At 44.2% G+C, this 18,430-nt stretch overlaps 1 protein-coding gene across 2 annotated transcripts in view; it reads right to left on the reverse strand.

Moving 5' to 3' along the window:
* Window positions 1-18,430, reverse strand: part of polr3b (polymerase (RNA) III (DNA directed) polypeptide B) — a 101,887-nt gene that overhangs the window by 56,795 nt on the left and 26,662 nt on the right. For both annotated transcript variants that reach the window (XM_038780430.1, XM_038780431.1), the window contains exons 12-15: window positions 12,370-12,504; window positions 6,065-6,226; window positions 3,558-3,758; window positions 945-1,107 (exon numbers count right to left, since the gene is read on the reverse strand). In XM_038780430.1, coding sequence (XP_038636358.1) covers window positions 945-1,107; window positions 3,558-3,758; window positions 6,065-6,226; window positions 12,370-12,504 — 661 coding nt within the window. The remainder of the gene's footprint in view (window positions 1-944; window positions 1,108-3,557; window positions 3,759-6,064; window positions 6,227-12,369; window positions 12,505-18,430) is intronic.

Here is an 18,430-nt window from a genome sequence, read left to right on the forward strand (position 1 = left end):
CAGGAGACTGAAACCACAGGCCACCCGCAGGCAGGAAAACAAGCAAGTGGATCCATTAATTAGGGCGACATGCCATCAGGGTGGACCCATCTACCCCCATCACAATTCTACGGCAGTCCGAAGGGGTGGGGTATAGAGTGTAAGCTGGACTGCCTGCCCCTAGCCCAGTTGAGCCCCTTAAGTGGGCACTTTGATATAACGGACATCAGGAGAGGCCTATGTCTAATGTATAGCCCAGCAGGTTCAGGTCTCCTGGCCGGTCAGCAAAAGTGGGAAGTGCCTCCTCCCCTGGACAATTCAAGCCCTTCCCTGACCACTCTTGACCTCCCTGGATTCCACCACTCCTCCCCTCCCTCCCCCAGCATGATTGTGGACTTACCTAGATTTGGGGACATCCATCATTCCTCTTCCTCCTGGGTCTCCTGCAATACCGGCAGTGGCCATCAATCTGGTGTGGCACAGTGCTGCTGGTTCTGACCGTCTGGTTGCTACAGGAGGCAGAACTTCCTCCAAGAGATGGACAGAAGCCCTGTCTAATATCAATTAAAGAGCTGTCCCCTTAAAAATTGAACAGAGGCTAACCGGCCAAATGAAGATGGGCTGGTCTCTGAAATTTATGCGGAGGTACAGGGAACCCACTTTCAGTGTATCACCCAGCCCTCTGGCTGAGTTTGTAAGTCACCCTGCATCCTCTGAAGAACGTAGCAGAGATGTTTGAAACTCAGTTTGGACCCTGACAGAAATTGAGAAGAGTTATATTCAATGAGTTTAAATTCAAGACGGTACAATAAAGGTGATGTTCAGAACAGACTTTGTCATAGGTACTGGGATACTGTTAGGTGTTCAATGGAGCAACCAACAATTTAGCCTCTTTAATACATTCTCACTAAGTTAATAGCGATTGTAAAAATGCTCAAGCGTAGGACCAAATAAGAGTTGCCTACCGTTTAGAAATACAATGAACACATTTGGATATGAAAGCTCTTCCCCACAAAGCAGATTTACATCTTCAACACCCAGATTGAAGGCAAGTTTGATTATGGGTCCATCCTCCATATCTGTTGTGATATGGGTCATCAACGCCAAATTCTTTACCAAACCGCAAGCCTGTAACAAGAACAAAATAAAACCAACAATGACTTTAAAATATAAAACATAACTGATCACTTATTTCTAAAAGAAAGCCATACATGATCCAGGGAAAAGACCCCTCGAGCTGTAGGAAGGTTCAGGAAAGTTCCAGCTATCTGTTAAACAGCCTGGATGGTTACATTTAGTTTTCCATTCTTAAAGTTTAGTAGATGCTCGAGTAAAACACTGTCACAGACATGGTCTCCTTCTGTGCTGCACCATTCCAGGTTTCCACAAAAAGATCACATAGAAAATTTGGACTGGTTGTGGAGTTCCAACTCAGGGAGCAAACCTCAGAATTCAGGCGGCTGATCTCAATTTTGCAACCATTAGGATGGAAATTAGATTAGTATATGAGGGAGAAAAAAATTGGAAGGATACAATGATAAGGTGACAAAGAGTTCAAGAGTAACATATCTATGCTTCTTGATGATACAATGCTGGTTGGGAATGTAAGCTGTGAGGAAGACACAAAGGCGCTACAAAGAGATATAGACAGGTTAAAATCGTGAACAAGTTGGCAGATGGAGTATAATGTGGGGAAGTATGAGATTATTAATTTTGGAAGCAAAAATAGAAAATTTGATTTATTTTAAGCCAATATTTACCAATTTCACACCTTGGATTCAGAGGGATTGGGGCATACATGTACAAGGAATATTAAGTTAGCATGTAGGCTCAGCAAGTAAAGGCAAATGGCAAGTTGGGCAGCATGATAGCACAAGTGGATAGCACTGTGGCTTCACAGCGCCAGGGACCCAGGTTCGATTCCCCGCTGGGTCACTGTATGTGCGGAGTCTGCACGTTCTTCCGGTATCTGCATGGGTTTCCTCTGGGTGCTCCGGTTTCCTCCCACAGTCCAAAGACGTGCAGGTTAGGTGGATTGGCCATGGTGAATTGCCCTTAGTGACCAAAAAGGATGGGCGGGGTTATTGGGTTACGGGGATAGGGTGGAAGTGAGGGCTTAAGTGGGTCGGTGCAGACTCGATGGGCCGAATGGCCTCCTTCTGCACTGTATGTTCTATGTTGCAAGGGCAGTACAAGAATAAGGAAGTCTTATTACAATTGTACAGGGCTTTGGTGAGAGTACTCCTGAAGTACTCGGTGCAGTTTTGGTTTCCTTATCTAATGAAGAATATACTTGCATTGGAGGCAGTACCACTAGGCTGGTACCTGGGATGAGAGGTTTGTCCTATGAAGAGGAGCTGAGTAAATTTAGCCTTTACTCTATGGAGTTTTGAAAAATAAGAGGTGATCTCATTGAAACATACAAGGGGCTTGACAGGGTAGACAATGGGAGTCTGTTTTCTTGACTGGGGAATCTAGAACATTGGGGAAAACAGTCTCAAGTTAAAGGACCAATCATTTAGAACTCAAAGGATTGCAAATGTATGTAATTCTCTATCTCAGAGTTACGGATGCTCCATTGTTGAATATATTCAAGGCGGAGATCTGTAGACTTATGGTTTCTCAGGGAATCAGGGGATAGGGGGAGTGGGCAGGAAAGTGGAGTTAAGGTTCAAGATCAGCCATGATCGTATTGAATGGCGGAGCTGGTTTGAGGGACCGAATGGTCATCGCCTGCTCCTCCTATGTTCTGTGAGAAGTAGGGTGCGAGGAGGTTTGTGTGGACTGAATGTTAGGTTGAATTACCTATTTGTGATGTACATTCTACGTCAAGAATCATGGCGAGGACCTGATGTGCAGTCCAAGCAGGTGTGAAATCACACAACTATCCCTCGTATTCTTTTTACAGTCAAATGTCTACTTTGATAATGGGTTTCACAAAATCCAATTCAAGGCAATGAGCAAATCCTACCTTACACAAACTGATTGGTCATAATGCAGAAGGAGTCATAATGCAGAAGGAGATTAAGAATGTGAGGTGCAGTCATACTTTAGGAAGGTCACTTTGCATACAGAATATTAATTTAATTACTTCTTCTGGCTCATATCGCCATGAATACATGTGCGGGATAAAAGTAATCATAGAATCTTACTGCACAGGAGGAGGCATTTGGTCCAATAGACTTGTGCTGGCTCTTTAAAAGAGCCGTCCAACCATCCCCATTCACTCACTCTTTCTCATTAACTCTGTAATCTATTTACCTTTCAAGTGTCATTGCTAATGTTGCATTAACAATACCAGTGGGCATGGGACTTTTCTAAATAACAGACAGCATGGCGCGCCACGGGGGCGCAGTGGTTAGCACTGCTGTCTCAAGGCGCTGAGAACCTGGGTTTGATCCCGGGTCACTGTCCGTGTGGAGTTTGCATGTTCTCCCCTTGTCTGCGTGGGTCTCACCCCCCAACCCAGAAAGAGGTGCAGGGTAGGTGGATTGGCCACACTAAACTTCCCCCTTAATTGGAAAAACTATAAATTTATATTTTTAAAAAACACAGAGCCTCAAAGTTAAAATATTTACCTCTCCTTCAGGAGTGTCTGATGGGCACAGCATCCCCCATTGTGATGGCTGAAGTGATCTCGGACCACTTACTTTCCTGGTCTTTTCAAACTGAGAGGAGATCCTGGTCATCATTCCCAGAGCAGCAATATAAGACAAACGAGACAACACCTGAGTCACCCCTTGACGGTCCATTTTGAATCTTTTGAGAGACCAATTTCCCTGCAATAGACAAAAGAGTGATAATATTTTGAGAATAACGTCTTATAGGGGCAATATTCCAAGAGAACGCAAGCAAGCAAATTCTAACAAAATATAAAAAGGCAATGTAATCGTACACCAAGAGATCACGTTCTACAGTAGCTAATTCGCCCCTCGCAGCGCCAGGGTCCCAGGTTCGATTCCGGCCTTGGGTGACTATGTGGAGTCTGCATGTTCTCCCCATATCTGTGAGAGTTTCTTCCGGGTGCTCTGGTTTCCTCCCACAGTCCAAAGGTGTGCAGGTTAGGTGGATTGGTTGTGCTAAATTACCCCTTAGTGCCCAAACATGTACAAGTTAGGTGGGGTTATTGGGATGGAGCAGGGGATGGCGTGCCGAGTTAGGGTGCTCTTCCAGAGGGTCAGTATTTGATGGGCTGAATGGCCTCCTTCACTGTAGGGATTTTTTTGATTCTATAATGAATCAGTTGGTACCTGCATGCAGCAAGACCCAAGCAATATTCAGTTTTGTGTTTCTCAGAAATCAAGGATTCCCTCCTCAACCTGGCTAACAGGGCTCCTCTACTGTGTTCGTCACATTTCCTGCATGTCTGTTCTTAACCAGAATCATGGTAGGATTCCCATTGGGGATATGGGAAGTGGGCAGGAAAGTCATTTTTCCAGTGTGCTGTCAACACCAAACACATTTTCCCCTTCCCTTTCAGTATTCCGATGGGACCATTCTCTCCGTGATACCTTGGCCCAATCCTCCGTCACCCCCACTCCCCAGCCCCATCCCATGTAAACATTGGAGATGTAACACTTTATGGATTTGAGCCGGGTAGGATGGATGCGAGATTTCGGGGATGGGGGGAAAGAGGGGATCAGGGAGCTGAAGGATCGGTTTCTGGGAGGGCAGTTTGCGGAGGAGTTAGAGGAGTTGAATGAGAAGCTTGGAGTGGCGCAGGAGAGCAGCTTCTGGTACTTGCAGATACCGGACTTTAGGAGGAAGGTGTTTCCAACCATCCCAACAGACTCTGGATCTTTTCACTAGGCTGTTAAAGTTCCAGGTGACTATAATGGTGGGGGGTTTCTGTCCCCCCCACTTCCTGCGGGATCAACCATACTTACCTGATGGATGCATCTCAACTCCAGGGTTTCCCCTTTTATAAAAAGAGGGCCATCAAAAATGGCCGCTTTCACCGTTCTCTCCATTAGGCTGGGCCTCTGCGCTCCGTAGTTTCCCTTTATCCAGGGGGCACCAAACATGGCTGCCAACTGTGTACACGCCACATGGGTGAGCCCTACACTCCGGGGTTCCCCTTTGTTTAGGGACCCTCAAAAGAGGCTGCTTGAGGTGCCACTTTGTTCCATCAACCCGAACTTAACCTGCTGAAGCCAATCTAAGACCATTCCTTTCCTGATCATGGTGTTACCCCCATGGTCCAGATTCCCCCCTCAATCCCCCTTTCCGTCCCCCAAAACTCCCCCTGCCTGATGCTCCCTCCCCACTGGGAGATGTGCCGTGGCATCCCGCTCTTTCATTCTTCCTGCTGCTAGCTTTCCCCCTCCTATGCCCAATCTCGTTGCTGGCCTTTCTGCCTCCTCCTCACCCTCTCCTGCCCTCACCCTTCCTTCCTTTGAGCTTGTGCTCCTGCCCATAGTGAGGCAGTGCCAACCCACGCAAAAATTGTCCACTTTTTCTCTCTGTACCGGTGTCTTCCTCACTGCTGCCTTGTTTGCCTTTTGTTCAGGCCATTCACACGCACAAACTCGTCAGCTACTGCCGGGATGGTGAAATAATGTCCTGTACAGTATTCTGGAATATCACCATAGAACCTGTCACCACCAACTTTTTTATCTCTGCTTCCAGGGCGAAGATCCTGTTGCTCTGCTTGGTCGATGTTAACTCCATTTCTTGTTCCACAGATGCTGCCTAACTTGTTCCAGCATTTTGTTTCCAGCTCAGAATTCCAACATCTGCAATATTTAGTTTTTCCAAGATTTTGGATGTGCGTTCGCTGGCAAGGTTGGCATTTATTACCTATCTTAGTTGCCTTTAGGCGGTGGTGGATAGCCCGTAGCTTGCAATGCCACCTCTGAGAGCAAAACAATCAATCCCTTCCAAACAAGATGTGGAGATTTCGGCATTGGACTGGGGTGAGCACAGTAAGAAGTCTTACAACACCAGGTTAAAGTCCAACATGTTTGCTTCAAACACTAGCTTTCGGAGCACTGCTCCTTCCTCAGCTCCTTCCAAACAAGGCTGAGAAACAAAATGAAACTTAAAAGGAACTTTAGATTTCAACACCTAGGACAGAAATGCTTACTGTTGAGATGGCATTAACCATGCCATTAGTGATCTGGTCTTGTCGCATGTGTTTCACGACATCGAACTGGGCTGCCCGCTGCTTGGGGATGATCTGGTCCGCAATCTTCTTCAACTCTGAATTGAACTTTTTGAACAAGTCTTCAAACAGCAGCGAGAGAAGCTGTGGAGCGGGAGAGGAAAGAGAATAAAAGGGGACTGGAGTTAAATAGGAGAGAGGGATGTAGAATTCATGATAACATTCATATCGGATTTCACTTTTGGTTTCAATAAATCTGGTAATGCTTTGGAATTAATTAATTCATCTGCAAACAGCTCGACAGTGACATTTAACATACATGGAAAACAATTACATATTTAATATAGAAATTAAGCTTCCTGAATATACCATCACTAATTAGTTTAATGTCAGGGAATTCTAATTAGGTACCTTGAGATCCCCATTTATCTTTGAAGCCTTCTGAGTGCCAAATTCTCCTTTCACACAATCTCGTTGTGAATTTAAAGACAGGAGGGCAGATTTAATTACATTATCGGAGAGGCTAGGATTAGACAATCTCTAAAGTCAACGTTTTATTCCTTTGTCGCTGGGGAAATCCCTTGCTTTCCAGGGTGCCCAGGTTTTGGGACTGTTCCATATCTCTCACTAACAAAGCGAGCAGCATTAGGGACAAAAACTGACAACAAAGAATAGAGGAAATAATGAACACATTAAAAACACAAAATATTAAGGTGAAAGATTAAGCTGGAAAACTGGCAGGTTTTACAAACACCTCCACTGGCTCGAAGCCTACCAAATCTCAAGTGCCTGGTGGGCTTAAGGCGGTACTATGGAACTGAACTGACTGTTAGCTGCTCCACTCTTATCTACAAGCCAATGCAGATTCCGATTTCTCCTATCCCATGTGGTGTGGAATTAAAACCCATTGTCTCCACAATTTTGAACACAGAGTTCTTTGTCTCATTACATTCCCAATATAGAAACTACACCTCCCTCTTTGGACCATTCATTGCAGTCTCGTACCTAATCCCCGAGTAAGACAAACATAAGTTTGTAATCTAACTTCAAAATGACATGTAGAAATTTTGAAACCAACCGCCACAGATTGTTTATATAACAATTTTCACTGTTGACAGAGCTATAAATAGCGAATTCTATATGGTGATGAAATATTTAGCCAGCCAGCCAGATAGATAAGCTATAGCTAATGAAGCTTTTTAGTTTGGTAATTTTATATTCATTGATGAAACAAGAAATAAAATCCCATCCTCTGTTCTCATGCTCTGATCTCTCTGGCCTTGTACCTCAGGTGGTTGAGGACGGAGAGTGCGCCGAGTGAGGGTGAAGGGGCCTTCAACAGAAACACAACCCACTGCCAGAGATTTGTGAACAGCAGCACAGCTGTGGATGTGTGCTCCCCCACCCCTCCCCCTCCCCCCCACCCCACTCCCCCCCCACCCCCCCCCCCCCCACCCCACCCCCCCCCACCCCACCCATCCACCCCACTCCCCCCCCACCCACCCCACCCCACACCCCCCCTAACTTTTTAAAAATATAAAACATGGAGGAACAGTCGCAGGGTCACTAACTAGATTTAACAAAAAGTTATTAAACATGAAAGGTTGGATTATACTTTACTCCCCACTTAGTTTAAATCACAGATTTAAAGCTTATCATGGGTTACAAAGTACTCCTGAAGATACAATGGTCACATTAACACAAAAAGCACACAAGATGATGGTGGTCAAATACACACTCCACTCTGAACTCAAGTTAATAGCTGTGGTTTTCTACTCAGAATACCCCCAGATGATTGTCACATGAGAGTTTTCAAACTCCACTCCCAAAACCACACTTTAAAGTCTTTTCTCCGAATAACGCTTTCCCTTGGCGGTTTGCATTCTGAAATCTAGTCCAGATTTTATAATTGACACTTTCAAACAAAGCTTTTGCTCCACATTTAACAGTGAATCCAGTGCAGGGTTTCACACAAGACCCTTTAGCTTTTCTTGGTCTCAACTGCTGTGCAAACTGCTCACAATTGCTCTAACTCTTGATTCCCAACTATATTAAAAATTCCATCAAACATTTAATCTACTGTATTAAAAATTACATCAAACATTTTATCGATTTCTGAAGTCTACTGTCCACTTAAAATCTAGTGACTGCGATTGTCTCGAACACAGAATACTTTGTTTACTCTTCCTTGACTTCTTCTGAACAATATCCTGGTCTCTGTTCACTTAACTCCAGACTTCTGAGACAGTCTTTCTGTCCCAATTCCCTGGTTATCTGGACTGTATCTTGTTCTTCAGGAAGCCTACATCTTTGCAACTCCCTTGTCCTGTATGTTTCTCCTGGCAGAGTTAAGAGCTGTTCACTCCTCAGTAACCTGCTCCAACAGCTCTGCCTTTCAGTTAAAACTTAGAACAAAGGAAAGATCTTCCCTGTGGAATTGGCCTCCTGGTGCTAAGCACCGAATTACTTCTACTTATTCTTCACACAGTAGCCCTAAGCACAATAAAAACGATGTGGAGATGCCGGCGTTGGACTGGGGCGAGCACAGTAAGAACTCTTACAACACCAGGTTAAAGCCCAACAGGTTTGTTTCAAATGCTAGCTTTCGGAGCACTGCTCCTTCACTTGAGGAAGGAGCAGTGCTCCAAAAGCTAGTGTTTGAAACAAACCTGTTGGACTTTAACCTGGCGTTGCAAGACTTCATACTGCACAATAAAAACAGTAGGAACTTAAGCAGCCCTCACATATACAAACACACTGTCCAGCATGAATCTAACTATAGGCTTTATCCTTCCAGGAACAGAAACATTAAAATTAAATCCACCTAAAACTATACCAATACAAATATAAATCCAATAAAACGATCTTTGACTTCCCAACAGCAAGGCAGCGTCAGTTTGCCATTAGAGATTTTGGATTGTGATTGTGAGGAGTGGCTTGGATTCTGTATGCCTACCAGGCCACGGTATATTGTAGGACATCTTTTACAGGGAGTGTACGATGATATGGTACACCTTAGCAGGACCGACACCAATATCCTCACAGGGAGATTTGCTATTGGGAAAGGTTTAAATCATGTTGCCGGGGGATGGGAACCCAAGAAGGAATTCAGACAGGAGAGAAATAAAACTGATAATGGTAGGGATAAAGATAATCAATGAAATTGGAAGCCAGTGAAAACAAATAGCGTTAAAAAAATTGAAAAATATGATCAACGGGAAAATTAAATGCACTCTATCTGAATGCACACAAAATTCACTACAATGTAGGTGAATTGACAAAAAATTGAAGACCTGGCTAAGGAGTTGGAGGGGACCGGTGATGCAGTAACAATTTCGAGATTGGCAAAGGGGGAAGTATCGCTGTCAGTGGGAAAGCCCCAGATGGAGCAGTTAATGGCCTTTATCAAGGAGGAATTTCATCAGCAAAGGAAAGGGCTGCATGGCAACTGGACAAAGCCTTTGGAGGAGGAGGTGGGGATCTTGAGGGATCTATGCAAGTCACTATGAGTGAAGGTGGAAGAGCAGGAGAGTAGGTTCAGGCAGCAGAACTTGCGAATTGTGGGCCTACCAGAGGATGTGGAAGGAACAAGCACCACAATGTATGTGTCGAGGATACTGACTGGGCTGATAGACAAGGTGCTTGCCAAGGCCCCAGAGGTGGACCGGGCCCACAGATCCTTGAGGCAGAAGTCGAGAACGGGGGAGCCACCGTGAGCGGTAATTGTGAAATTGCACATGTCATGGAGAAGGAGAAGATTCTGAGGAGAGCCAAGGAGAAGCAAGACCGCAAATGGGAGGGGAATAGTGTATGATTATACCAGGAGATTGGTGTGGAGCTGGCGGAGAGACGTGCGGGATTCAACAGGGCCAAGGATGTACTATATCGAAGGCAGTTTCAGTTTGGGGTGTTGTACCCGGCAAAACTTTTGGGCTACATTCAACAGTCGGGAGTAGTACTTTGAGATGCCAGAAGAGGCAAATTACTTTTATAACAGACGATAAACTGGGGGAGAACTGAGAGTTGGTGCGAGATGGAGCAGCTAAATCCATGAAGCTTGGGTGTCGTGGCTGTTTTGTATTGCCGGAGTTTTTACGGGAGTTGCAGGTTTGTACGGCGGTGATTCCCCCCCTCCCCCCAACATTGGGAGAATGTACCAGAAATGGGAGAATTCAGAATGGAAGGTGGGGCAGCACAGTAGTTAGCATTGCTGCCTCATGACGCCAAGGACCCGGCTGAGATCCCAACCCCGGGTCACTGTCTGTATGGAATTTGCACATTCTCCCCGTGTATGCATGGGTCGTACCCCTACAACCCAAATATGTGCTGGGTAGGTGGATTGGCCACGCCAAATTGCTCCTTAATTGGAAATAAAAAGAATTGGGAACTCTAAATTTATAGAAAAAAATAGATAGAACGAGAGGCGATTTCTTTGAAAGAAAATATTATTTTTTTTTTTAAAATTAATTTTACGGGATGTGGGCATCACTGGTTAGGCCAGCATTTATTGGCCATCCCTGGTTGCCCTTCAGAAGTTAGTGGCGAGTTGCCTTCTTGAACGGCTGCAGTCTTGAGGTGTAGGTACACCCATTGAGCTGTTAGAGAGGGAGGTCCAGGATGTTGCCCCAGCTAGAGTGAAAAAACGGCGATATATTTCCAAATCAGGGTGGTGTGTCACTTGGAGGGGAACCCCAGGTGTTGGGGTTCCCAGGTATCTGCTGCTCTTATCCTTCTAGGCGGTAGTGGTCATGGGTTTGGAAGGTGCTGTCTAAGGAACCTTGGTGAGTTACTGCAGTGCATCTTTTAGATGGTATACACGGCTGTCACTGTTCGTCAGTGGTGGAGGGAGTGAATGTTTGTGCAAGGGGAGCAATCAAGCGGGTTGCTTTGTCCTGGATGGTGTCGAGCTTGTTGGAGCTGCACTCATCCAGGCAAGTGGAGATTATTCCATTACAGTCCTGACTCGTGCCTTGCAGATGGTAGACAGGCATTTTTTTGGTGGTGGGGGTGGGGTCAGGTGAGTTACTCACCGTAGGATCCCTAACCTTTGACCTGCCCTGGTAGCCACAGTATCAATATGGCTAGTCCAGTTCAGTTTCTAATCAGTGGTAACCCCCCAGGATGTTGATTGTGGAAGATTCAGCCATGGTAGTTAGTGCCATTGAATGTCAAGGGGCAGTGGTTAGATCCTCTCTTGTAGGAGATTGTCATTTCCTGGCACTTGTGTGGCGTGAATGCAAATTGCCACTTGTCAGCCCAAGCCTGGATATTGTGCAGGTCTGGCTGCATTTGGACATGGACTGCTTCATTATCTGAGGAGTCGCGAGTGGTGCTGAACATCCGCAAACATCCCTACTTCTGAGTTTATGATGGATGGGAGATCATTGAAGAAACAGCTGAAGATGGTTGGGCCTAGGACACTACCCTGAGGAACTCCTGCAGTGATGTCCTGGAGCTGAGATGATTGACCTCCAACCACCACAACTATCTCCTGTGTGCCAGGTATGACTTCAACCAGAGGAGCGTTTTCCTCCCTGATTCCCATTGATCCCAGTTTAGCTAGGGCTCCTTGATGCCATAGTCATAGTCTTACAGGGCTCGACAGAATAGATGTAGGAAGTGTGCTTCCCCTGGCTTTTGGGAGTGTGGGAGCTCTAGGACCAGGGGTCACAGTCTGAAAATAAGGGGTTGGCCATTTATGACTGAGATGAGGAGGGATTTCTTCATTCAGAGGGTGGTGAAACTTTGGAATTCTTGATGCCAGAGGTTTGTGAAGTCTCGGTCATTGAGTATACCCAAGACAGAGATCGATAGATTTATAGATAGTAAAGACATGAAAAGATAGGGGTATAGTGCACGATAATGTAGTGTGAAAATATTGCTATCAATCTCAAACCAAGGCCGTCAAGTCAAACTGACCTGGTGTAAGATGGGTGAAATACAACAAAAACATATATATCTACAGTTTCTCAACATGGTTCAAGCCCAACATCAGGAACAAGATAGACATTTTCACCTCTTAGACTGATTGCCTAGTAAATGGGACTGTCAACTTACACACAGACACTAAGACATAGAAGCAGAAGTAGGCCATTCAGCCTATCGGGTCTGCTCAGGATGCTGAGCTATATCCCCTCTTGAATCGCTACGGGATGGACTGGAATGCAGGATTCAAAGGAAGTGGTGACCTGTTACAAAAGACCACCCAAACAGAGGAATGGAAGGACAATGGCCACACAATTGAAAATGCAAGTGGAAGTGAAGGAAACACGAGGCACCAAACTCACCTGTCCAGCCAGCTCAAGACGCTTGTTGCCATAATAATCACGGTCATCTACTTTGTTTGCTCCTTGGGCTAGAATTACCCTGCGTACCATGACTGCTGTGTAGATGCACTTTGCACGGAAATTGAACTCTTTGACCTACAGAGGAAGAACAAGCTTTTGTTTATATAGCATCCCGTGGATGTTTTAAAGCACTTTAGTACAGATGAGCTACTTCTGAAATGCAGTCCATGGTGGAAAATAATCGCAGAGTGCAAGGGGCCACAAAATGCAGATGAGATTAATTCTTAGTTTGAAGCATACAACAAAGAATAAGGCCATTCAGCCTACCATGTTTATGGCAGCTCAAGCTACCAATTAGTCCCACTCCTCTGCTCCTTGCCCATAGCATTTCAATTTTCTCCCCTTGATGCATTTATCTAATTTCTTCGTCAAAACTATTAAACCTGCTTCAACTACCGTTTCAGACAGAGCAGCCAGATCACACCTTACTTGGGCAAAAAGAAACTTATCTCCCTAGTCTGATCCTCCAACTAATTACTTTAATTTGTGTCCTCTGGTTGCCACCACTGGAGGCAATTTCTTCCCATTTACTCTATCAAAACACATGATTTTAGTTACAGGCGGATGATGATCAGGATGGGGGAACAATGCTGCTCTCCTTTGAGGTACAGCTTCCAATAATTGGTGCAGATTGGTGCCATGTATTGAGTGGTGCTCAAAGCTCTTCATTGCAATGGTCAGTGACAGTGAAATATTGTAGAGCCATACATAAAAGCAATTGTAATATTTTCACATGTTATAGAAGAATACTCTGAGCAGTGAAAATATATATCATGATTTATAATAAGTCAAATGCACTTTTCATTCGCTGAAATGTCACTGCGTGAAAACGTCAACAGGCTTAACTGTACCAAACTATAAAGCCTGCTTGCTATCAAAAGTCCTGGTTAAATTCTGATGCAATGGTCACCAAAGTGGAGCATTAAAAAATTATAAATTATTTTAAGCAGCTCCACGTACACTTCAGAGAGCATGCATGGATTCATAATAGAACATAAGAACAAGGACCAGTAAACAATTCAGCACGTCAAGCTTACTCCGTCATTCAATGAGATCATGGCTGATTTAATCTCTGCCTCATCTCCACCTTCCAGCCTGCTCCCCATAACTCTTCAGCTACTAATTAAAAACCTATCAATCTCCTCCTCCAATTCGTTTAGTGTTCCAGTGTTCACTGCACTCTGGAGTAGAGAATTACAGATTCACAACCCTTTGAGTGAAGTAATTCCTCCTCATTTCTGTTTTAAAACTGCCACCCCTTAGCCTACGGCCTCTCATTCTCGTTGTCCAACAAGGGGAAACAGCTGCTCGACATCTGCAGTGTCAACACCCTTTACCATCTTATATGCCTCAATTAAATCTCCTCTCATTCTTCTAAACTCCAGCGTGTATAGGCCTCAACAGCTCAATCTATCTTCATAAGACAGGCCCTTCATCCCTGGAATCAACCTTCTCTGCACCACCTCGAATGCATTTATATCCTTCCTCAAGTGGACCAAAATAGGGCAACACGGTGGCGCAGTGGTAAGCACTGCTGCCTCACAGCATCGAGGACCCAGGTACGATCCCGGCCCCGGGTCACTGTCCGTGTGGAGTTTACACATTCTCTCCTACTTTTATACCCTATTCCATTAACCTTCCTTATCACCTGCTGCAACTGCATACTAACTTTCTGCGATTTGTGCATGAGGACACCCAGATCCCTCTGCACCAAAGCATTTTGAAGTTTCTCTTCATTTAGATAATACACTGCTGTTTTGTTCCTCTGGCCAAAATGGATAATCTTGCACTTACACATCTGCCAATTACTAGATTTAAGAAACTGCCAGCAGAAACTTTTGCTTAATGCACAACTTGGAGATGAACTGTATAAAAGAAAGCATTTTCTTTCACTATCCCGGGAAGGGAGTGGGGGAAACTTTTTGTTTGATTGCATGGCCCCTTTAATTTTATTTGCATGGCCAAATACACTTGGCAATTTAAAGGGGCCGAATTGTGCATGGTCAGCGTGGCGTCGTCTGGATGTTGCATGGTTGCATAGGGAACATTGGTCTGAATTTCAAATGGAGGAAATCTTGAATAATCCTCAACAAAAGTATGTTAATAGTGAAAGCAGTGCAAAGCAATGGATTTTAAACCACCTATTCCCTAGGATTTGCACAAAGATGCGATGATAGGCAAAATAAATACAGAGTCTGCAGAGAATTTTTTTTTGCTCAAAGGGGCGTTAGTATGGAGGAGTCTCTTCCTATAGTGCAGTCAGGGCTGCATTCATTGAATTTATTCAAGGCAGAGTTAGATTTTTGATAAAGAGAGTCAAGGGTTATGGAGGGGCAGACATCGAAATGGAGTCGAGACACAACCAGATCACCCATGGCAGAGCAGGATCGAAAAGCTGAATTGCCTACTCCTAATTCTTATGTTGAGCGCAATCAAACAAAATTTTGACACAAAGCTACATAAAGAGATATTAGTTCAGCTGACGAACGCCTGTTCAATAAAGGTAGATTCTAAGAATTCACTTAAAGGAAGGGAGAGATTTTGAGCTGGATTCTCAGAGCCGAGGGTCCAGCCAGTGGTTATTATGGTAACCCGGCTATTTTGTGCCCGGCTAGCTCAGTCAGTACAGCGTGAGACTCTTCATTTTATGGGGGCCCGGTTTAGCTCAGTGGGCGAGGCAGCTGGTTCGTGATGCAGATCAGGGCCAGCAGCGTGGGTTCAATTCTCATACCAGCTGAGATTCTTCACGAAGGTCCGCCTTCTCAACCTTGCCCCTCGCCTGAGGTGTGGTGATCCTCAAGTTAAATCACCACCAGTCAGTTCTCCCCCTCAAAGGGGAATTGCACCAAGGATGGAAATAGAGCTTGATGGACTCCAAACCTTAACCAGTCTGAAACTGTTTATCATACATACACCCTTAGGAAATGTAATTAAACAGTCTATGGTCAACTGGGACTATGGCCACTTTACCTTTATTATGGTAATCTATCATGCAGCAATGAAAATCAGGCATATGCAAGAATCCAGAACTGGAGATGTGCAGAGATCTCGGTGTTTTGCAGTTTTTAAGGGAATTATAGGAAGGGGAAGGCCACGGAGGGATTTCAACAGAGGAGGGCAGTATTAAAATCAAAGCATTATCAGACTGATAGCCAATGCAGGTCAGTGAGGAGATGGCTCCACAGGACTTAGCGCGAGTTGGTTCATGGATGGCAGGGTTTTAGATTAGTTTGCACTTAGAGAGGGTAGAAGGTGGGGGAGGCTGGCCAGGTGAGCTTTGGGATAATTGAATTTAAAAGTAACGAAAGCACAGATGGAGATCTAATTAGGTGAACTAAAATCAATTTCCAATCTGCTCTACCAATCTCTAGGGCAGCGGTTCTGTACTGCAGCTGGCTTGTACTCTCCTGGAACCATAAGAAGAGGCATCAGCTGGGTGCCTTGTTTGGCTCTACCCTGGGTGTAAGTCTTCATCAACAAGTGGGATTCAGGGATAATAGAATTGCACCAAGGATGGAAATAGAGCTTGATGGACTCCAAGCCTTAACCAGTCTGAAACTGTTTATCATACATACACCCTTAGGAAATGTAAACAGTGAAGGCGCTGTACCATGAACTAAGATGCGGCCAACCTCATGAAATCCAAGTCTTTTCAAAGGGGCAAAAAAAAAACAAAAAAAAATTATTGCTTTACTCATGTTGTAATGGAAAGTGCAGGGGCCATTTTAATTGGTTAACTGGAATCTGCTGTTGATTGGTAGTAGAATGGGTAACTATGGGAACATTTGTCCCTTTGCAGAATTATCCACAATGTGTAAGGAAACAGCTTCAGTACTTGAATCATCGAAGCAGCTTTGTTTCACTCAAACAGGGAAATAAAACAGCCCAATAAAAAGGGAGCATGTGCTGACTGTTGTAACCATGTATAATAGAGAGATTGAAATATAGACATATATTTACCCAGAGGTTACGTCACAAGAGACTTGTAAAAGTCAAAGCTGGAGATTAAGATAGTGCTGTCAAACTGGCTGAATGAAAGGAAGAGTATTATCACATTTCTTGGATATTAGTTAGAGGATTTATCAACTTTAAACTCCAAACAGAAATTATGCCTGTATTTAATCTCACTTGCTTTTTAAAAAAAAATAAACTTGCTAAATTCAGCATTTCAATTTAAATAAATGGCAAAAGGGTCCAAACTGCTTTTGACACCAGCTTCTGAAATATTAACAAGCAGAGGATCAAACTTCATTCTTAATCTGAATGCACCTTACACAAAAGCTTATTAATGATAGAAAAAGGGAGAGAAAACTTTAATGCCAGAAATCTGAAACCAAAACAGAAAAATCTGAAAAAATAGCAGACACCAAATATCAGGTGAACATTTCCAATGTCATCTCTATCAAACTTTATCCATTCTTCATCTGAAAAGGTGTGGTCAGGACCATCCACCTTTTGTCAAACATTAAAAAAGAAAATTGCATCTATATAGTGCCTTTCATGACCACCAAATGTCTCAAAGCACTTTATGTAGAGCCATTTAATTAATTTTGAAGTGTACACTGTTGTAGTGTAGGAAATGAGACGGATATTTTGCATACACCAAGCTCCCAAGAATACAAGGATCAGAAGCAGCCGTTTGGCCCCTCGTGCCTGCTCTACCACTTGACAAAGACATGGCTGATCGGATTGTGGTCTCACCTCCACTTTACTGTCCATCTCCCGTAACCCTTTACCCCTTGACAATCAAAAATCTGACCAATTCAGTCTTGAATACATTCAATGACCCAACAAAAAGCTATGTGATAATGACCAGATCATGTTTTTTGATATTGGTTATGGGGTAAATATTGACCAGGATACTGGGGTACCTTCCCTGCTCTTCTTTAGTTCCACAATATCTTTGACATCCACACGAGGGGGCAGACAGGGCCTCCTTAACATCTTATTTGAAAGATGGCACTTCCAACAGTGTAGCACTCTCTCAGTACTGCAATGGAGCACCAGTTTTGATTTTTATGCTCATGTCCCGAAGAGGGACTTGAACCCAGATGCTTCTGACTAGGAGACAACAGGGCCACCATCTGAGACATGGCAATAGGTGTGCCACCTGGAAAAAGAAAATGAACCCATCTGCTGTGTGATTCCAGCAATGACTGTTTTTAAAAAAAATCTTAATAGACACTGGTAGGTTTGCTCCAAATGCCACAACCTAATCACGTGCACTGCCTATATCGGGGAATGAGATTATCCATTTACCATCACTACAGGAGTCGATTACAAAAGGTGCTTCTTACAACATGTTAATCAAAACAAAAAAAGAAGTCGCTTTGCCTTTTCTAAAATTACAGAAACTCTTCATTGGGGACGTGACTGATCCAATTACACGCTCGGAGCTCCTTGCGTGCAAGATAGTTAACAGGAACGGGCCGAAGGCCAAGCATTATATTCTGCCACAGAGAAGAAAGGAAGCCCACATGACAGCAGTGTCCTGGATCTGACAGCGGGTCTCTGCTGGACTTTATTTTTTAAGCAGCTTAATAATTTACAATCCATGCCCTGCACCCATGTACAAAATCCAGCCGACAGTTTACACTCAATCGTCTGTCGAAGTTGGAGGGGTTAATGTTTCCTTCTTAGAGTCTATTATGTGGAAAGAACAGCATAGAAACAGGCCATTCAGCCCATGTTCCATATGAGTCTGCACTAACCTCTCGTCATCAAACCTCATCAGCATATCCTTCCTTACCTTTTGCCCTCATGTGCTCATCTAACTGCCTCTCAAATGCACCCACGCCATTTGCCTCAATGACGTAGTAGCAATCTCCACTTTCTAACCACTCGGAATAAAGAAATTTCACCTGAATTTCCTATTGCAGAAACTAAAATGGTGGCCATTCAGCCCATTGTGACTGTGTTAGCACTCTGCAAGAACTCCTCAAGTCCCACTTCCTCAACATTTTTTCATAACCCAGCAAATCATTTCTCTTCAGATAATAAC

The sequence above is a fragment of the Scyliorhinus canicula genome, chromosome 20 (genome assembly GCF_902713615.1).
Source record: "Scyliorhinus canicula chromosome 20, sScyCan1.1, whole genome shotgun sequence".
Classification (NCBI taxonomy): Eukaryota; Metazoa; Chordata; class Chondrichthyes; order Carcharhiniformes; family Scyliorhinidae; genus Scyliorhinus; species Scyliorhinus canicula.